We start from the raw sequence: 22,232 nt of genomic DNA, 5'->3' as shown, positions 1-22,232 counted from the left end.
GATTTATCTCAACAGGTTCACCCTCCCTTGCAGCCATGGTGGCAAGGCATGCACCAGTTAGAAAGCATGGAGTTTTTTAATGGAAAATTTGGGGTTCGAGCACGCATTTAGTAGTGCTACTGTTTTAGTCGTACAGCTTTTATTAGGCACCACAGGTATTGCATGCATTGCTTCATAAAAGGCACTTTTTTTTGTTTACATAAAATCGGGTGTCTAGCATGTAACATGCTTGATCATACAAGACATGCTACACACAAAATGATCATAAAATTGATCTCTACTGGAAGGTCTCCCCCCCCCCCCCCCCCCCCCCCCCCCTCTCCCCTTTTGTTTTTAGTGAGAGGAATGACTTGTGGCTCTTTCTTTTTCTGGCCAGGCAAGACATGGGTACAATTCATGCAAAGTACTTTGAGAGGAAATTTCCTTAGGGAGCAGCACTAAATTTTGTGCTGTGATACTCTGGCACGATATGAAGGTTAGAAAAATCCTCTGTATTTTACCAGATAATATACAAATTGTGTACTACGGTTTAAATTTTGTGTCCTGATGGTGGAGTGCATCTTTTGTACCCACCTAAATAAATGGTCAATGTACTATATAAAGCCTGTACATTACAGTGGGGAGTAGAATAGAAACAACGTAGGATAGATGAAGGACAAGTTCACAAGCTCAGAGTGAAGATCTGTCTCAAGAATCCACTTGTTTCTAAACTTGTATATTGATGCATTTTGGACCCATGTGCTTGTATAGGATGTCATGTTTGCGTGAAAGATTACCAATCTCTAGCACTTAAAAAAACATGCTATTTCCATATAAAGGGTGTCTACAAAGGATTTTGTTTTTTAAAAACTCAGTATATGTGATTCAGAAGAATTACTTACAGGATTCGTGAGTCAATTGAACCTGACGGTATCCCTAGGATAACCAATATATTTCAATGTTGTTCAAAGTCATACATTCAATGAGGTAACAAAGGAGGAGAATGTGAATTTAAAAAGCACACAACAAATTAATTATATTCCAAAAAAACTTGTATTTTTAACAAATCATGGGGATAAATAGAAAGTAATCAAGATATAAAAGTCATGAAAAGGCTGTACATATGAATTCACAGATCAGTTCATAACAAGACATCAACTCCGTAAATTAATAAGGAAAAACCAGTTCATAAATGCAAAAAAGGTTTCTTCCAATGCACAAAGGCTGTGGAGATGATGTTAGTGGTCGACGTTTCGGTCTTCCTTGTTGTCATCTAGGAGACCATCATCAGGACTAATGTTTTTCAAAATAAGAAGAAAGCCCCTTGAGATAACTGAGTACAAGTTGCCACTGGTCTACGAACGGAACGATTATTTTCTCTTGGATCTGGGAGATCTGAAACGGGAATACTGGTCACTTAGTATTGCAGAAATATGAACTCCAAAGGTAGCCGCAATTGAACCAGCTAACACCGTGGTATGAGTCTCACGATCAGCAGTAAAGACCTTCGCAGTAGCGATTAGACTTCGTTTCAGATCTCCCAGATCCAAGAGAAAATATTCGTTCCGTTGACAAGGCAGACCGAAACGTCGACCACTAACATCATCTCCACAGCCTTTGTGCATTGGAAGAAACCTTTTTTGCATTTATGAACTGGTTTTTCCTTATTAATTTACGGAGTTGATGTCGTGTTATGAACTGATCTGTGAATTCATATGTACAGCCTTTTCATGACTTGTATATCGAATAATTTCTATTTATCCCCATGATTTGTTCAAAATACAAGTTTTTTTGGAATATAATTAATTTGTGTGCTTTTTAAAAATTCACATTCTCCTCCTTTGTTACCTCATTGAATGTATGACTTTGAACAACATTGAAATATATTGGTTATCCTAGGGATACAGTCAGGTTCAATTGACTCACGAATCCTGTATGTAATTCTTCTGAATCACATATACTGAGTTTTTAAAAAACAAAATCCCTTGTAGACACCCTCTACTTAAATCACTTTACCTTGCCCAAGCCTAGGTTTATTGGGTTTCCCCAAGTTCCATATATAGGCAATGAAAAACTGTGGCATTTAATGTTGATTAGATATTTGTTGACATTTGTTTTTGCTATGGACTTACTCTCTTTTCCTCTTACACATTCTGGGTTTCAGCACTATTGTTATAGGTCTATGGCCTGGTCCTAATCAATCCGCATGATAGTCACAGCATATTCCAATCTGCCAATGGCCATTTAGCCTCTATGATGATGCAACTTGCAACACCAACTTGGCTTTTGTCTGTGTTTTAATGTTTATTAAAGCAACTGGGACAGGTGGCTGGGTCGGGTGCAATGCAGATTTATTTGGCATTTTTTTATCACGTTCAAATGGATTTCAATGGTTTTTATAGGCTGCAACAAAGTTTTGCAGTTGAAGCACATTTGCCAATGGCCTATTAGCTTCTATGGTGTACTTTTCAAGCCCAAGTTAACCAAATGAAATGTGTTAAAAGCATAGTTCAATATAAAATGTGTTGCATTTCAGTAAAATGTTTCTTATTATACATGAACCCATTTCCTTTTCTGTTCAGGTAAGACTTGTTAATTTGGTGCATCACATGGGAGGAACCATTAAAAGAGATTTCAATTCTAAAGTTACTCACCTTGTTGCCAGTTCTACGCATGGAGACAAATTCAGGGTATGTTAATATTTTTATTGCAAAGCTTTTTCTTTTTTCTTTTTGGTAAACATTTTCCATTTTCATTTTATTGCACAATAACTTGGTTAGTAGTCTGATTTCCCCTTTACACTACTTTTATCTGCCCTCCATTTGTCTACTACACAATTTCTTTACTTGTAAAGAGTAGCAAGCACTTAGCAATGACAATGAAACCAATTCAATACTATGCCGGTCTCCTATTTCCAATAGAGATGGTGCCTGCCAAATATCCCTGTGAACGAACTATAGCTCCACAAAGTTGGTGAGAATGCAAGAATATCCTGGGAAAATGAGGAAATACCTAACCAACATCTACTATATGCAGTAGATGATGAAAATGATGACCGTAAACCCATCTGCGACCCCTACTCCATTCCGAGGTTGCCTACCTAGAAACATCGCAAACCCCACACAGAAGACTTGTAACTCTGCTTGGTTTGATCCCGACCACTTTCATACATTACAATGTTGAAATACTACTCTTATCTGCCCTTCATTTGTCTACTACACAATTTTGTTAATTGTAAAGAGTAGCAAGCACTTCGCAAGGACTATGAATCAAATTCAATACTATGCCGGTCTCCTATTTCCAATAGAGATGGTGCCTGCCAAATATCCCTCAGTACTCCACTCTAGTGCAGAAGGGTGTGTTTGGTCATTTTGACAGGGTTGCTGCCAGTGCAATGCCTCGGTCCTTTATCTGGTTTCCATCTGGCGTTTGCCAAATTTTTCAGTGGATATTTTAGTCTAGATCCCTTTGGTCAGAGGTTGTACCAGTCTGTGTTTAGTACCCCAAAAATATAACATTGGTATTTAACTGTGTCCTCTGTATCTGTACCAGTGTAAGTTATAAACACTCTGCCTTTCAAAGAACATATTCAATAGTGTGAGACCAGGATGACTGCTTAATTGCTATATGCTCCAGAATGTACTTTAATAGCCTTCTTGTTTTCTACATAATCAGAACAAATTGGAGAAAAGCATACTGTTAGCACATTTGTAAGTCCCTTTCCAATGCAGAACAATTGAAATGAGTCCACCTATTCAAGTTGCTAAGTCTGTCAGATGCTAGTCGGGGAATTTATTCATTTAATTTGGGTTTTCTTTTTTTCTCTAACTCAGTTGACTAAGTTGAACGTTACAATTCTAGGGTTCTACTTCTACAATTCTCTTCTATATAAAATCTTTTGGACTTTATCTTCTGTTCCATACAAGCATCAAGTTTGCTAGAGATGTGGTCCTGACTGTTTACAGAATACCTGGTTCGCTGTTCTTTTTCTGCATCCTTAAGACTTAATCAATAAGTGCAATTTGAACGCCAGGCCTCTCTTGCTACTTCCGATTAAGGTGATTACTCGTGCCCCAACTCAGGTAACTTCTTGATTGTTCAGGCAAATAAACAAACAATGGGCCCTCTTTCAGAGCTACAGGAAAAGGTCCATCCCAGAAAGAGGAGAAGAAATATTGCTACTAGCTCAGAATAAGCTAATACTCGACTGTTTTGGCCCTACAAAACTGACATTTGCAGCAATAAGTGTGGTGTAGGTCTACAATATAATTTCCCCCTGCGGTCCCTATCTCTCTAACTTGCTTGCAAGATAGAATTCCCATTTATTGTTAACTTTCACCTTCCTGGAACAAATGATACCCATATTTTCATAGCTTTTAGTTTCTGAATGTCACGGACACCACTTTTACTGCACTAATCATGTTTGCATCTTTCATTGACCGTGTTTGAGCTACGTCATGATGGAGGTGTTAATTTCTAATGTGCCTCCTGGAAGGCAAAGATTGCTTACCACAAGTTTTGCAGCGTGAATCTTTCTGGATTCACTATGCTGTGCATTATTCCGCGGTCTAGTGGTTGGGTCCGGAATCGTAGTCTTTTCTCTTTTTTTTTTTTTTTCTTTTTTTTTTTTTTTCCTCGTAGCCCAGGTGGGCATCTACGTCCCACCTTTTGGTGTCCTTCCCTGACGTCGGCACACTTCCTGTGGAAGCTCCCACCCTTGGGCACCATCTTCAGATTATTTTTTTCTGCCTTTGGGTCTGGATCGTTCCCGAGTTGCTCCAGAGTTTTGGAGGAAAAGAAGACACAGGAAACTCGATTTTGTACTGAAAAGACTGAAGAAGACTAGGGATAACACCATCGAGCTGGGACGACAAAGAAGGAGAACTTAGAAAACTTCGACGTCCAACGGAGGATGCGCACACAGGGGGCCCCCCTGAGTGCACAAAATGGACAACACCCCTTTTAATTTCTGAGATTTTAACTACTTAGATTTACCATTAACAAAGATCACTACCCGTTCACAGCCCTAGCGTTTGGACTAAAATCCGCACCTAGGGTCTTCACCAAGTGCCTCGCAGCAGTGGCAGCGCACCTAAGAAGGGAAGGGATACATTTATACCCTTACTTGGACAACTGGCTAATAAAGGCAAGTTCACACAGGACATGCAAGGAGCACGCTCACCGCGTGACAAATGCACTGATGTACCTGGGATTCTCCATTTACTGGGGGGAAATACTCTATGGAACCAGAGCAAGTAAAAATCTTCCTAGAAGCACAGATCAACACCATACAGAGCAAGGTGTTCCCCCAGCGACAAGAAGACACTGGCACTGCTGAAGGAGACCCGCCTCTAGCAGAAGGGGCGAGCTCTGACTGTGAGGACAGCGAGTAAGGTCATGGGCATGATGGCCTCCTGCATACATTTGGTACCAAATGTACACCTCCACATGAGACCATTCTAAGAATGGCTGCAAGAACAATGGTCACAAGCTACAGGAAATTGGGAAGATCTAGTGGTTGTAACTCGCGCAGTGCAGGAGGAGATGTTGTGGTGGAGCAAGGAGAACATAACAGAAGGGAAGCCTCTAACACCACTGACTCCAACGGTGACCATCATCACAGACTCATCCCAAAAGAGATGGGGAGCACACGTGAGCAAGCTCAGGGTGAGGGGTCTGTGGACTCTAGCGGATGGGGTCAAACACATCAACTACCTGGAACTAAAGACTGTGTTCCTCGCCCTGAAAGCCTTCCAGACAAAATTGTACAACCAGAGTGTTGATCCAAACAGACAAAACAACAACGATGTTCTAAATCATCAAACAGGGAGGAACACCATCCACTCCGCTATCGTACCTAGCACAGGAGATATGGCCATCCCACTAAAGAGAGACCTGCTAGCCATACACCTACCAGGGAAAGACAATGTGGAAGCCGACTGGCTCAGCAGACAGACATCGGCATCCCACGAGTGGGAGCTCAATACTCCGGAAACGCTAAGGCTATTCAGAAGGTGGGGAACACCGACAATAGACCTGTTTGCAACACACCTGAATGCAAAATGCCAAAGCTTGGCAACCAGGGGAAGGATCCCTGGGGAATGCCCTATGGATAAGCTGGTCGAAAACATTTGCTTACGCTTTTTCCCCCGATCCCACTGATACAGAGTACTTAACAAGTGCAGAACCAGCAACATGACTCTGATCCTGGTGGCACTACAGTGGGCCAGGCAGACCTGGTACTCACAGATAATGGAAATGGCACAAGGTGCTCCCCACAAGTTCAGGAAAAGGAAAGACCTACTCTCCATGCAAGACGGAGAGCCACTACATCCAGAGCCAGAGAGCCTCAGCCTAGCAGCATGGCTCCTGAAGACAGAGTTCGCGCACCTAAGGTTACTTGAGAGCACCCTGCGGGTACTACGAGAGGCAAGGAGACTTAGCACACGAAGGTGCTATGTACTCAAGAAGATGACAAGAGAATCAACGGTGCTAAGGTATCTCGCGCACCTGCTGAAGGAAAAGCTAAGCTTATCCTCGCTGAGAGTACACCTGGCAGCCATAGTAGCCTACACAAGAGGAGAAACGGGGAAGAGTTTCTTTACATCACAGATAGTGAAGAGATTCCTGGAAGGGGCAAAAAAGATCACACCACCAAAGAGGATGCCGCCGTCGTCGTGGAACCTTAATTTAGTCCTAACGGAGCTCATGAAAGCACCTTTTGAGCCCATTCATATGGCCTCCCTACAAATGCTAGCAATGAAAACAGCCTTCTTGGTGGCAATCACCTCGCTGCGCAGGGTGAGCAAACTACAGGCGCTAATGCTACAAGAACCCTACATCCAGATACACAATGATAGGGTGGTGATGAGAACGGACCCACACTTTATGCCAAAGGTGGTGTCGAGGTTCCACATCAACCGGACAGGCAGAAACCGGCTACAAGTGCAGAGAGGGCCCTGCCACTCTGGACGCTAGAAGGGCAGTAATGCACTACATAGAAAGAACCAAGGAACACAGGAAGACCAAGCAGTTTTTTGTGTCCTTCGTAAGCAGTTTCCTGGGTACACCAGTAACAAAGGGAACCATTACACGATGGATCGCGCAAACTATACAATTCTGCCACAAACAAGCACACCAAGAACTAGCAGAGGGAGCACGGGCCCACTCTACTAGGAAAAAGGGAGCAACGATAGCCTTCCTGGCTAACACACCCATTTAAGACCTATGCCTGGCAGCAACATGGGCTTCAGTGCACACGTTGACTAAGCACTACTGTGTGGATATACAAATAAACAAGGAAGCACAAGTAGGACAGAAGGTGCTTCAACATATATTCAACAACCAATGCTCATCTTCCACCCAGCCGCCACAAACATAACAAACTGCTACAAAGTCGATGTACAGCATAGTGAATCCAGAAAGATTCACGCTGCAAAACGAATAGTTTCTTAATGATCGGCGTAGTTTTGCAGCTTGAAGATCTTTCTGGATTCACTAGCGAACCCACCCACCTCTGCCAGAAAGATGAGGCTGGAGAAGCAGGTGGTAAAACAAGGACCAAACTGAAAACAGTCACCTTGAAGGACAAAGCGGGTTAATCACTTACTTGAACTTTGCCAAGGATTCGCAAGCAGAACACATGAGAAAAAAGAATCCGAAGATGGCACCCAAGGGTGGGAACTTCCGCAGGAAGCGTGCCAATGTCACGGGAAGGACACTAAAAGGTGAGACGTCTACGCCCACCTGGGCTACGAAAAAAAAAGTGAAAAGACATTCCAGACCCAACCACTAGACTGCGGAATAATGCACAGCATAGTGAATCATGAAATATCTTCAAGCTGCAAAACTACACCGACAGGTAAGAAACTATTCGTTAATGAAGAACTGACTGATGCTTTCACCTTGAGTGGCAGGATGTATGCACAAGGATGTCTTGTTGCAATTGCCAGACTTTCATAATTGAATTAATGTAATCTTGGATTTATCTTTTAATGGTAAACAATGTTTTCTACGAACTATGTACGGCAAGTGCTTACCTTTTCCACCTCCTTTCGAACCAGTACGTTTCCAACCTTCTAGCAAATTCAAGGCCTGTAATGCCACTTACTTTGAAAACATGACTCCATTTTTCCAAATAAGCAGATGTTTCATACAAAGGCCAATTACTCATTGCTCTTCCCTTTCTTTCTAGCTCACCTGTATTGTCTTTGTTTCCTGTCCGGTCTCAGTGAAGACTTATCGTAACAAACATGTACACACTCATTGAAATAGTACAACATAGTGTGTGTGTGTTTTTTTTTTTTTTAATTTAACCAAGCGCCAGATAATTCAAACCGTTTCACAGTATGCACCTTCTCCTCATCTGACTTAATTAACAAGCAATGTTGTATATCCTTCAAACAATATATTTTAGATTATTTTTTCTTCAACAGTTCTAAAAAAATTGTCCTTTCTTTAAACTTTGCCCTTGGTATCTACTGTCATGTGGCCAGTTCATTATCTATCCAGCCACTTTTAAAAAACAAAATGTGGTCCCTGTTGGCTTGGACCTGTTTTTTTCTCTTCAGCTTTTTAAGTGTGTGTAAAAAAACAACAAATGTAAAACCTCCTATAATAAAAAAATTTACTAAACATGAAATAATAAATCTTCTAAACTTTAACAAATCAGCTTTCAAGCCAAAGTCTATAAACCTAATGTTTGATTCTCAGCAGTCAGAAGAATAGCATCTGTTGAACCGCTTCCTCACAGAGGGAAAAAAAATTCTGTTATAGTGGCACTGTGTTGCCTCCTAGAACTTTTGTCCAGGGTCAAGTTGGTCAAATCAGTAGTTGTCCAAGCTTTTGTTGCCGCACCCTCTTGATAACTAAAGTGATCACAGTTGGTCAAAAATGGTTGACGGCATAATAGAATGTGTGTACACCAACAGATTTGCTTTCCAGGACTGTAGCAAAATTGTCTGCCCGTAACAATTTGTTACCTTTTACTTAGTTGTATGTTAGACTTTGCAGGGTATTATTGTCGTCCTTGAAGTAAAGTAAATATAATCAATTGCATCAACTCCAAAATTGCTATGGGTATTGGCTGAGAGCGCTAGGAGTTGAAGCCACACAAATTAAAACGTGAAACTTGCTGCTCACAGTTTATGGGATCAGCTTACGGTGGTGATTAATGTTAGCAAAAAACTTAAATGAGCTCCAGTATGACCATTTCTAAGTGTCAGTGGCCTTAAATAAAGTAATGGCACTATGTCCTGGAATCTATTTTGTTGACTAGCCTGGATAACTTTGGGAGCCATTATTTGATTTTTTTCTCACATTAAACCTAGCCGTTGTTGACACTTATCAGTGGAAGCAATGACAGCCTACCTTTTTCAATTTCCAAAGTTCAGTTCCAAGCACAGCGCTTAGTAGTCTAGCATAAGCACAGTCTTCTCATAGCTTTGAGCTGCACACCTAGATATTTATCTAGCTGAATCTGTGTGTTACCGACGTGCATCATCTCACCCAAGTTTTAGACTCTTAATCAATGATTTACTATTTTTCAAAGACTTGCCAATAGAGATCAGCATAATTTAATGCCTGCCCAACTTTTTTTGGGTAGCAACTTTATGCAGTAGCATGTTAAGGGTCAAGATTGGTTAAGTATGTTAATGTCTTAATATATGTTCCTGATAAAATCTGGAGTTAGACATGAAGTGTACTTGCATCTAAAATGGCCTATCAGCTGTGGCCAATTGGACGGGCCTAAAGTGTTTGAAATGGTGCAGCGGAAAGACCGAAGTAATGGTAATGAGAAATCAGCTCCATCTCTTACCCTGGTTTGGTGGCCATATGTCCTTGACCCCTTCCCAGCCCCTTAATCAGTAGTAAAAAAATCTGTTTGCATAGCTCAATGGTAACCCCTCTAGAACACCAAATAAAGAATCCAATAAACTTATTTTGATCTTTTAAGGTTCCATAAAGTGCAATGGGCCCTACCTCCTTAGACTAAAAAAAAAGTGGTCCAGGCTATTGCATCACACCTGGAGAATGGGAACATAATGCATCTAGGCATCTCATTGACTTTATTAAAATAGCTCCAGATAATTACAAAACACAGTGGTATGTCTGCTTCTGCAGGTGCTCCATTCATCTTTTCTCACTCATCTAATCTTTTTTGGGCTGCCAGTGGATAACCGTATTAAATTTAAGGCTCCTTGTTTAGCTTTTCGTGTCTTCACTAATACGGCCACGTAACTGACACTTGATTCCACCCTACACTCCCTCTAGGACACCAAGGTCCTTGAATCTAAGGCTAGCTTAAAAAAAATGAAGGACATTTTGAGTTTCTATCAAGGCATCTTCTTGAGTGACAGATTAATGAATAGCTCCCTTTCCTTTTTTTTTTTTCTTTTTTCAAAACCCAATTTAATCTCCTCTGATGAGCTGCTATTACCTGAAGTTCCTTAATTTCGAGAGGCCAGCATATGTGCTGGTATAAGTTAGCCCGCTTATGGCAAAACTTGTTTTTGAATCTAGGGTTTAAAGGAGATTTGGGGGGTAATGGTCACTCATTTGACTCCATTCAATATGGAATTATGTGCAGCAAGAGAAACATTTCACTATGGAAACAGTTCTAAATCTATAGGAGTGCTAACATTTTGTAGGTGCGTCATAGGAGGCAGAAAACGCTACAAAATAGGTCCTTGTGCTGACCTATATTTAGCAGCTGCATTATTCCCTAAATATTGAACTTTGGTAGCTGTCTAATTGAAACAAAAATTAAGTTTCATCTGACCATCCTTGTATGGTTCAAGAAAGACTTATGGCTGCCAAGCTCCTTCAGTTTGCGAATCTTTCTGTACTGGGAGCAATGATTAATGGGTGAAGACTTATTCCAGGTGCCGTTTTGTTTCCTATTCTAGAAATCATTTCCAGGCAGGATGACTAGTAATCCGCATATCCAGGCTTCAAAGGCCTCCACCTCCTTTGATATGTGATCATGGCTCCCTCCACACAGGGGAAATGGCACCCACCACCTTTCCAGAGCCCATTTGGCACCAGGCCAGGAGGGAAAATTAGCTAGTGAGGAGGCTTGTGAACCGTCTGGCTAGTACCAACCCTAAGGTGTTATCCCTGAAGTGAACACGACAATTGGTAAAATTCCACCATCTTGGTTTTAGGTGGAAATGTGGCATTCTGGGACAGGGTGATGCCCACTCCCCAAAGGAAGTGGTCATCTAGGAGGTGTAGTGACCCCAGGGCTAAGTAGCATATTGATTACTACCTCTCACTCCCATTAACACCTCTGAATTGAGCATTTAGGAGACTCCCTTGTAGGAAGCTGGCTCTTTATATAGTATGCACAGTATACCTCTTTTTGATAAATAGCCTAGGTATCTCTTATGTGGAGCTGGGTCATGCTCTAGCAATCCCAAGGTGCTCTTATGGGGGTAGTGTAGTCGAACAGCTGTAGGCTTTTCAGAGAGGAGTGTTCGACTTCTACTGGATGCACACAGTCAAATGATACACACAACTCTAAGATCCACATCAATGTTTAAAAAAGAACACCTATATTTATACAATTTTTGACACTAAGATCATCAAAATCAGGTCATTGCATTTCGAGTTAGAAATATTTACAGTTTTTAAAAGTCCTCACTTTTGCTATTTCTGTAGCAGTAATGTCCTATGGAGGAAAGACATATACCTAAAAACAAGGATACTCGTAGGAGTGATCACCCGGGATTTGGTACCCACTGCACTAATGATTCCTAGACACAACCACCAGGTATCTCAGATAATGTTGTCTAAATTACATCAAATCCTATGTCTATCAATTTTATTATTGGACAACCGCATGCAGTAATATCGAGCACTCAGTGACAATTTCATAAAAATTTGTGACCGGTTAAGACACTACAACGAGATTAAAAATTAAACACGAGTTTATTACACATTATGAGCAAGTTAAAAAAAAGTTTAAAAACATAGCACTTTTGAAAACTGTAAGTCCTAACTCAAGTACTTGCCTGATTCCAGTGATCTTGGTATTTAAATGCATATAAAAGTATGTTATTTTAATAAATGTATGTTGGATTTCTTTACTGCGTGTCTTACTTGCTGCCTTTTGTGTGTGAAATAAATGCTTAGCACTACCTTCTGATGGGCCTAACTGCTCGCCCACACTACCGCAAAAGAAAGCATTTGGGTTCTCATTTGTGCCTCTGCAAAACAATTGCGGTTTGCCTGGACTCTACACTTTGCATCTCTTCTATTTAAAGAGACCGTTTCCTACATCAAATTTGAGGGAAACTGTTGATGCTCACTTCCCTCTTAGACATACTGTCTTCACATACATTGTGTCTTAATATGTTAGTCGGTATAATGCCTCAGACAAGATGGAAAAGCATTTGGACAATCTGCGGTTCATTAAATTGTTTCTTGAACATAGTTATCTGTGCTCTCCTCTCCCACCAGCATGTGACAGATATGTTGCTGTTCAAAAGTATTCTATTAACCCATACATCTTAGTGTTGACATGTCCTATTGCAGAAAAAACATGTTGATTGACCCTCTATACCGAAGTTCAACTTCTCTTGAATTGCCAAGTCCTCATGGGATATTGTTGTGGTTTTCCTGTGAGTGAGAGGAAAATGCAGACTTACTAAGCAGACTGCAATGTGTATAAATTGATTGTGCAGTCAGAGGTTTGTTCTGTCTTGAACATATGGTGTTTGCCTTCTAGTAACCATTGCCCTAATAGGGAGGATGAGTGACCTTTAGGAACTTTTAGTATATAAACATTTTGTTAAACCGGGATAAAGCATTTGAGTCAATCGCTTCTTTACTCTAAGGTTGCTCCAAGGAACCTCTATCAAGCCTGCCTTTTCACAATTAGAACACAGGCTGTGAAACGGACACTTGGGCATGCTTGAGGGTGCTATGAGTCATTGGTTCACATTGTCTATCTTGGGGACTTAGTGAATAGGGAAAGGGAACAGCAGAGCCACTCTTGGTCCTAGTCTGCTGGATCCTGATGTCCCTCGATGGGAGGTCTTGATTTGTTCTGTTGGAGTCGGGACTAAACCACCAACAGGCCTTGTTGCAGCAACTGCTCCGGTTCCCAAGGTATTAGTGCTTGGGGTCTCCTGGAGGGGAGGAGCTCCTCTACTACAAGGTAAATCTTTACTGGTTGTTGAGGTGCTGGGCAGTCAACCAAGGATTTTGGGGAGGGTATCCAGCGCTTGACGAAGTCTGTCCCAGCAGTGGTTAAAGTATAAGCAGCCTGGCAGGGTTTTGTGCCAATCTTTGGTGCAGAACTTCATTTCTTGCTCTGTTTAGACTACTGTGAACCGAGGAATAAATGACCAATCTGATTTCCTGATGTCAGGGGTCCACATAAATCTCCATTAGGGGTATTAAGGGGAGTGAAGGGTAGTAACCAATGGGCTATGTACCTCTGTGGCCACTATACCCACTAGAAGACCACTTCCTGTGGTGAGTGGGCATCACCCTGTCCCCGAGTTCCTAGTTTCAGCACACAAAAACTGTTGGAATTCTTGCTTTCGTGTTCACTTCTGACTGCCCACCTTAGGAGTATGAGTAGCCTGGAGGTGCAACACGCCTCCTTGCATTGCTAAGTTATGCTCGTCCTGGTGCCATATAGGACGTGTGGGGCATCTCCCAGGTCTGAGGGAAGCCACGAATCAACTCCGCTGCAAGACTCCTCACTGGCTCCAAGAGAAACTCACACATATCCCTAGGCTTGACAGCCCTCAACTGGCTACTATTGGAAGCCAGAATCCATCTGAAAATAGCATGTATGACGCACAAGGCCCTCTACCACAACGCCCCTCTCTATCTAGCTCAGAAACTAGTGCTCTCTGTGGGCAGCAGAGCCTCACGGAGTGCCAAGACTCTTCTTATTAAACCCCAACAATTTGCCAAGAAAAGAACCTATTACCGATCCTTCTCTGGTATGGCTCCTAGAATCTGGAATGCTTTGCCCAGTGAAAGAAGAATGAACCCTTCCTTTGCCTCATTCAAATTAGAAGTGAAAGCGATCCTCATGGCTAAATTCACTTGAACTCTTTAACTGTCTACTGCACAGCTTTCCAAACTTTTCATGTTGGTGACACACCTTTTTGTGATTTTTTTTCCAGGGACACGGTAACGCGAGCGCAGCGCGCTAGACCGAACCACCCACAACCCCACACACAACCCAACACACACGCAACCCAACACACACGCAACCCAACACACACCCAACCCAACACACACGCAACCCAACACGCACGCAACCCAACACGCACGCAACCCAACACGCACGCAACCCAACACGCACGCAACCCAACACGCACGCAACCCAACACGCACGCAACCCAACACGCACGCAACCCAACACGCACGCAACCCAACACGCACGCAACCCAACACGCACGCAACCCAACAGGCACGCAACCCAACACGCACGCAACCCAACACGCACGCAACCCAACACGCACGCAACCCAACACGCACGCAACCCAACACGCACGCAACCCAACACGCACGCACATCGCACGCACGCACATCGCACGCACATCCCCCCCTCGCACGCACATCCCCCCCCACGCACGCACATCCCCCCCCTCGCACGCACATCCCCCCCTCGCACGCACATCCCCCCCTCGCACGCACATCCCCCCCTCGCACGCACATCCCCCCTCGCACACACATCCCCCCTCACACACACAATTTTATGCACAGTAAGGGCAACTCATTTGCCCAGAATCACACATTTTAAAGTCAAGTGCCAGAGCTGGAATTAAAACCAAAAGTTCCAGAGCACCTGATTTCTCCAGTTTATTGGCAACATTTGCAGAGGTGGCTAAGGTTGTCCAGGAAAACACTAATGCCAGGAAAAGTCCAGGCTGAGTGGGACTGACTTGTTAAAATACTGTGAAGCAGTCCGATTTTAGAATCGTACCCGAATGCTCCAAGTGCCCTGATGAAAAACGGGGCTTCGTGGCTCAAGGAATCGATGGAAAAAAAGATGTGGGATCGAACTTGGATGAAAAAGTGAAAAAAGTCCAGAGACCATATAATCTGTACATCTACTTCGTAACAAAAAGCATAATGGATGTTTGGGACATATAGCTACAAGGGCTTGACTGTGTTCCTGTTCCAATACACAAGAATATGTGACAATAGAGGTCCTAGGTCAAGGGTAGAATGAGGACGTGATCTCAGATGGTAGAATATTATGTCTTAAATCCTACTGATAATATAAAACCGGAAGAAAGAGCGGATGAGATTCACATGTGATCTCACAGCAGATATATTGTTTCCCTTTAGCCACTGTTTCACACCATGTCCAAGTAGCCCGACCAACCAGTGACATTTAAAAAAAGTCCAAAATACAGCACTCAAATTAGATAGACTAAAACTATTGGACTTCAGACGTCGGGGTCATGTATAATTGGGCTTACTCACTTTAAAGTTGGGCAGCCAGGGAACGGAATTAGACATTTAAATATTACTTCATTAGGAAAAGGTAGACACTACTTAAAACTGACCTCATTTGCCTTCAGTTCAGAATGTTTTTCTTTTTACATAAAAGTCTATTCTTAACAAAAATGAAAAAGCAAGCTGTAACTGAAGCTAAGTGCCGTCTGGTGCCGGTTTCTAAAGAGATCACTTCTCACCAATCCGTTAAATGTCAAGCATCCCAGTTCAAAATAAGAAAGCTCGGCAGTAAACATGGAAATGGTAGGTAAACCGGAAACTAAAACTTGCTCATGCCAAACCGTGACAAATACATATGGATTTGTTCCCGTAACTTGTAATACCGAAGGCCAAGGCATTATTTCTGTAAAGAGGAAATCTTTGCGATGACCAGCCTGGTTTAAGCTCCTCTTCTGTTTGTCCTGTCCAGGGCCCAAACAAGACAGATCGCCAGTGTTGAAGCAGACAGCGCCCCGCCACCCTCTCGGCTATGTCAAATGATTGTTCTCGATTACAGTGATTACAACCGCAGCGTGAGCGCCAAACACGTGCTAAAGGAAACATCAGCATGTCAATAGGCAGATAAACAGCGCATTCATGCTTTAAAACAACCCCCCCCCCCCTTCCCTGCAGCCCTAACCAGCGCGACACACCTACGCATGGGGCGCGACACAGTAACGTGTCGCGCCACACAGTTTGGAAAGCTGTGGTCTACTGTATTGTATTCGTAAATTTTCAACGCACCGTAGTCTACCTTCGTCAACTTGGTCTGTTCAACTATTAGCTTTGTTTTACAGTTTTCTTAGATCATGTGTTATTTTGTTCTTTCCATGTATGGCCTGTAAAGCGCTCTGTTACTCGCAAGAGTCTTGTTCGCGCTATATAAAACCATCAAAATAAAATAAATAAATAATGGGCTCTATGAAGCTCTGGCCAGAGCAGGCATGCTTTCTGACATCAGTAGCGCTCTTGCATCCTAGGCGGTCAGAAACTAGGATGTGGTGGCAGGCTGGACTGGACAGGACCAGTCAACACTGGAATCAGTGATGGTTTTTTAATCCAAGTTGTTTGATACCAAGCACCTTGGTTTTCAGTGACTCCATTATGAAGCGGGAAACAAGTTTTGCCCAGTATATACCTTGATATGGCTTCCCTGTTCATGTGCAATATCTAGTGATTGACTAGACATTAAAGGGGCATATCAGCTCATGCAGATATGTCCTCACATGTGCTTTAATGCACCTTCCCTTAGGGCTCTGAGGGCTGCTGTAGGGGGGACCAAATACATACATACATTGCATGTGCTATATGCACATGCAATGTATTTGGCAAGGCACACAGGAGTGCGCCATATCCTGTTTTCAAACCTGGTTTGCACCATGTCATGCAGCCAGCAATGGCAGTTTGTGTGGGTCCTTGAGGGATCTGTTTCAGGCTATAGGAACCCTCTTTATTACTCATACCCTTGGTACCTGGGGTACCATTTACTAGTGACTTAAAGTGGTGCTAAAGTCCTTAGCCAATAGCGAAACAATCCAACATCACTTTGTTTTAAGGAAAGAGCACTGGGGCTGAGGTCAGGTTAGCAGGCCTCAGTGCACTGTCCATCTAAAATCTGCATCCAGCAGCTAAAAATGGGGCAAAACGTGGGGCACAACTGCAACAAAAGCCCAGTTTCCTACATTTCATTCTTTGGAGTTAAGCTGGCCACACAAATCACCACAATGTGGGTAAACCACTTCTGTTGTCCTATCTACAGCATCTGTTATAAAGCTTATGTTCCAAACCGTCTATTGTGGGAGAATGAAAGTCCCCCCTCCCCCCACTTAAAAGTATCTTCCCAAATATTCATAAGCAAGTCTCACTCCCTCTACAGCTTGCATTTTGCATTTGAAAGGAGAATGCATAATTGCATTTGTTTCAGGTAACCCTTTCCAGCACTACCTGTGCAAATGAAGATTTGTGGGAACACATCTTGTATCTCCCTTGTATCTTCCCTTCCTATTCAGAGCTCCTGATGCAATGTAGCTCTGACTTTGTATTTCCTAATTCAAATTGACAGCACGTGCCTCACCATTCTACTTTGCCTATCCTGTAATGATTGCGATGCAAGTAGTATTCTGTGTTCATGTGTTTAACATTGCCTATTGTGCCTTTGTTTTAAGGTCGCCGTGAGTCTAGGCACTCCCATCATGAAAACTGATTGGATTCTGAAAGCCTGGGAGAAAAGAAATGAATTGTACGTATGGCACCACCCACCCTTCCTTAGTTTCAAAAGCATACTAAACACTACTGGACATGCTTTTTGCTTTCTTGGTTTGCACGTTCTAATTTTGTACAATTTAGAAATAGAAATGGAAAGGTGAGATCATTACTTTTCAGTAAATGTTTATATTAATAATTATGAAAAATACTTTTGTGTTCCCAAGCATTTATCATTGATTCGAATAAATATTTTCTGAAGTTAATATTGTACGGTTTGTATATACTACCTTTTTGCTTTGCTTGTGTGGTCCTTCAACCCAATATTCTTGTAAAGATTTTGCTGAATACCTCTATCCACTCTACCCATTTTTTATGTTTCCATTCACATTTCTGAACGAATTGCATGTTTAAAGAAAATGTCCAGAGCACCATCCAAAAATACAATTTGAAGGTACGTCCCTCTAACAGGTCCATATAAGTAAGTTCAAAAGCATTCAGCATATGTTTAGTTCCATTAATTTTATTCCAAATGATAGATTTAAAGACAGCCGACACATGTTTCATCAAGGCTTGTAGAAGTCTGTCCAAGTGAAACATCGAGTGGTGTCAAGATTTCATTCCCAACAGCAATCCAAATGTATGGAACAGTAGAAAAAGTAGCGCTCAGACCCAGCCGGGAGTCATTTGAAGTCCATGGTAAAAGTGTAAACAGAGGCGGTCCGTATTTAGTGGACTTGTGAATTAGCTAGGCACCGAATAGGAGTGTTCCTTTTTGGTTCTAAGTTGATGGACATTATGTTTGGATTCGATGAAAGATATTTTCGGTTGATAATCTGTTGACACCACTTCACTAGGAGCCTTCAGGCTATATGTAGGGGGCTGATTTTGCTTTACTCGAACACATGGACATGCACGCTGTAGAGGCGGCTACAGGATAACTGTTTGGGTGAGTTTCTTGCGGGAGCGTCATGGATTGGGACTCAGGAGTTGGTGCTTTTGCTTTTAGGGTTTATATGTCTACTGCGTGGATTTTCATTGCTGTATTTAGGTTCTGTTTGGCTGATTACTGAGCTTTCTGTTTTCAATGTTCTAGTGCTCGTGACTTATCAAGGTCATGAACTCCTTTGTTTACACTTTATTTACCTTAGACTTCTCATGACCTCTGGCTGGGTCTGAGAGCTACGTTTTTCTATGGTTCCATAAATTGGGGCTGCTATTGGGACTGAAATCTTGACACCACTCGATGTTTCGCTTGGACTGACTTATATAAGCCTTGAAAAAGTCAGAGTGCGATAAAACATGCATCGGCTGTCTTTAATCGATCATCTGGAATAAAATGAATGGAACCAAACAACTGTCTATGTGTACCTTTTTGCTGAATGCTTTTGAGCTTACTTATATGGACCTGTTAGTGACGGACCTTCAAATTGTCTTTTTAGGTGGTGCTCTGGACATTTTCTTGAAATTTGTTTGTATGGATTGGCTCCAGTACAGGGGAAGAACACTATAGGGATGACATGGTGTCGTTTCCATTTAGCACACCTACTCTAAGAGTATATTGCACTTTCCTGAATTTGTGTATGTGCTTGCATCGTTGTTTTACCATTGTCCTCTTCTTTGTTTGTATAAATTGCATGTTTAGTTTGTTGTTAGGAGCTTTTTTCAGCCTCTATATTTTTAGAATTTTTTATTTTCCTCATTTCAGTAAAAAAAAAAAAATTGACAACTTCATTTTCAGGGGATTTTCTGCAGCCAATGAGGAATTTAGGAACGAGTTCAAAGTTCCACCTTTCCAGGACTGCATCTTAAGTTTTCTTGGTTTTTCCGACGAGGAGCAGGCCAGCATGGAGGAAATGGCGGTATCACATGGTATGGAATACAGTATTTTTAAGAAGCCATTGATTGATGGTGTAGCTTCGCGACGTATTCACTTTCAAAAACATGTATGTTAATGGTTTACATATACATTTTGTAGGAAGCTAGTTCTTCATATGATGTATCAAAATGAGATATATCGTATAAAGAGTCCAAGGGTTCCCTTATCCGAGTGCTTTCTATGACCATCCCAAGGTGCTTTGCTTGGGGAGGGGTGGGGTAGTGTGCTCTATCAGCCTTGGACTTATCAAAGAGGAGTGCTAGACATTTGAAAATGCACATCATGGTCAACGAATGACCCACAACACAAGTCCGAGATAGAAATGAGTTTATAAACATTGCAAGTATATTTATATAGCTTAAGGCATCAGAAAGTATGCTTGTAAATATGAATTCTTTTTAGTTCGAAAAGTTGACACCTAATGCATCTTTTGGAGGCTGCAATGTTATCCTATGGGAGGTAAAGTCAATGGAGAAGTGTGGCTCACTGGTTAGAGCAGGCAGACCCTGAAGCAGAGGTCAGACCCGGGACCAGGGTTCAATTCCCGACGCGGCAGGGTCTTGAGCTCAAATGTCCATGGACTCGATAATTCTCGCTTCGGTGCCTGACCTAATCATGGGTTCACACTCAGCAACTCTGGGCATTAAGCTTGCTTAATCTCCACAACTGCCCCCCGCGGCGGGATGCCTGGCTTTCACCTTGGGGATGCCCTGTAGGGGCTATCTTACATGGGGAAAAAGCCAGGACGGGTTCCCAAGGCAAGCGCGGAGATACCCCTTCGGGGGTCGATTCAGGCGCTATATAAGAAACATAATAATAATAATAATAATAATGCGGCATTCCAGAAGAGTACAGTGACTTACGGGACCCTTCTCCAGCAAATAACGGTAGTGGTGGGCAAGATCAAAGGCCACACCAGCAGAACCCCCCACCGGAACTAGGGCGGCCGGGTGCTGAGGTGCAAAACAGCGCTGTGGCCAATGTTACGCTATAGACAACAGTCTCGGTGGAAAGAGGATGCCAGCTTTCACTTGTGGGGGTGACTCGGGCCTCATGAAATTCTGGGACGTAGGGACATCTTTGGTGCTCTTCTCCACGGCCCGGGGTGACGGGCAGAGTTGTCCTTGGGCATCTGATTTTCTTACAAGGAGCAGTCTTGGTGGAGGAGGTCTGCGTGCAGAGGCTGCAGGCTACGTCTCAGTCCTGTAAGAAAAGTACAATTATAGCAAACATTCAATTAATAAGTGCCATATCTCTCAAACCGAAAAACATTTATACTATATGAAAAAGGAGAAAAGCAACCTAGCTGTTATTTATATATTTATTGCAATGTCCAAATTTAGACCTCTGTTTACCGTATCCAGAATACTTCCCGTTTCCTACGGATCTTGTCAGGACACAGACCATCTCTTACTTGGATTCTTTCCAGAATTATCCAACGGATATCTTCTGGTTTGTGATTGCATTCTATATAATGGGATACCATAGGTGCATTGAGTTTTTTGGGACTTATTGCAGATTTGTGTTCAGTTACCCTAGTGTTAAGGGACCTGAATGATTCACCAACATAGCCCAAATTGCATGGGCATATCAATAGATATACGACATTTTTAGGTCTCGCTATTCGATGCGCATGCGCATCGAGCTTGCGAGACTATGGGGGCTTAAACAGTCTTTATCCAACTTGCAAGGAATCTTGGCGATTCCTTGCAGTGCCCGTGAAATTTAAGCTCAATGCGCATGCGCATTGAGCTTTAAAGCGCGTGCACATGCCCCCAGCCGCCTGCCTTGCCCACTCGCTCTCTCACAGCCTCCCCCAGCTCCGCCCCCTCACTTCTTGGTTGCACGGCCGCTAGGCCGTGCCTCCCCTACTCTCCTCCCCCCTCCTCCTACTACTCTCCTCCCCCCTCCTCCTCCTACTCTCCTCCCCTGCCTGCCGTGTCGCACCTCTCCCCGCTCCGCCCCCTCCCCTCCCCTGCCCGCCGTGTCGCAGAACACAGAAGTTTGCCTGTTAATTCACTTGTTGAACTTGCATCTATTCCAACAACGAAACTTGGATATTGGCATCAGTATACTAGAAGGCATTAAGGCAGCAGATAAGTCTTGAAAGCGGCTGTAGCCAAGCCATTATTACATTTCAGTTTAAGTGCTCTCTCCCTGTAACGCAAACTAACAAAATAATTATAGAGTACGAAGCTGCTGCCTGATCACAACACTGGCACTTCCTTTGTTACAAATTAAGCACTAGTAGGGCGGCTGTCACTCCGTGTTTGCAGCTATACACTAATAGAATTAGCAGTGTAGCTCCACTTTAGGTCATATTTATTTTTGGTGTGTGTATAACTATGTCCACAATCACAGGCTATTAAGCACAATCCGACATTAAAACCTAGTTTCCAAACTCGTTCATTGGCAGTTTTCCCCTTTAAACAACATCGCCTCCCCCATTTGAACACCTTATGTGCTCTGTGTACGTCTCCTTCGCCCTCCCCCCACTCACCCTCTCTTCCCACCCTCGCCCTCTCTTCCCACCCTCACCCTATCTCTAATTTTACTTTTAACTTCTCTCTGACCCCTCGTCTCCTCTTCCCGTGCCCCTCGTGCATGTCTGCCTCGCCGCCCCGCTCCAGGCGCTCATGTCTCCCTCGACTCCTCCTTTCTACCATCCTCCCTCTTTCCTTCTGTTTCCCGGCATCTTTTC

At 42.9% G+C, this 22,232-nt stretch overlaps 1 protein-coding gene across 5 annotated transcripts in view; it reads left to right on the top strand.

Moving 5' to 3' along the window:
- The window catches only part of ECT2 (epithelial cell transforming 2), a 247,927-nt gene that overhangs the window by 45,248 nt on the left and 180,447 nt on the right, over positions 1-22,232 (top strand). For all 5 annotated transcript variants that reach the window (XM_086944387.1, XM_086944385.1, XM_086944386.1 and 2 more), the window contains 3 exons: positions 2,562-2,669; positions 17,616-17,689; positions 19,394-19,524. In XM_086944387.1, coding sequence (XP_086800513.1) covers positions 2,562-2,669; positions 17,616-17,689; positions 19,394-19,524 — 313 coding nt within the window. The remainder of the gene's footprint in view (positions 1-2,561; positions 2,670-17,615; positions 17,690-19,393; positions 19,525-22,232) is intronic.

The sequence above is a fragment of the Lissotriton vulgaris genome, chromosome 11 (genome assembly GCF_964263255.1).
Source record: "Lissotriton vulgaris chromosome 11, aLisVul1.2, whole genome shotgun sequence".
NCBI lineage: Eukaryota > Metazoa > Chordata > Amphibia > Caudata > Salamandridae > Lissotriton > Lissotriton vulgaris.
The sequence above is the reverse complement of the archived record's forward strand: the minus strand, read 5'-3'. Positions and strand labels throughout refer to the sequence as shown.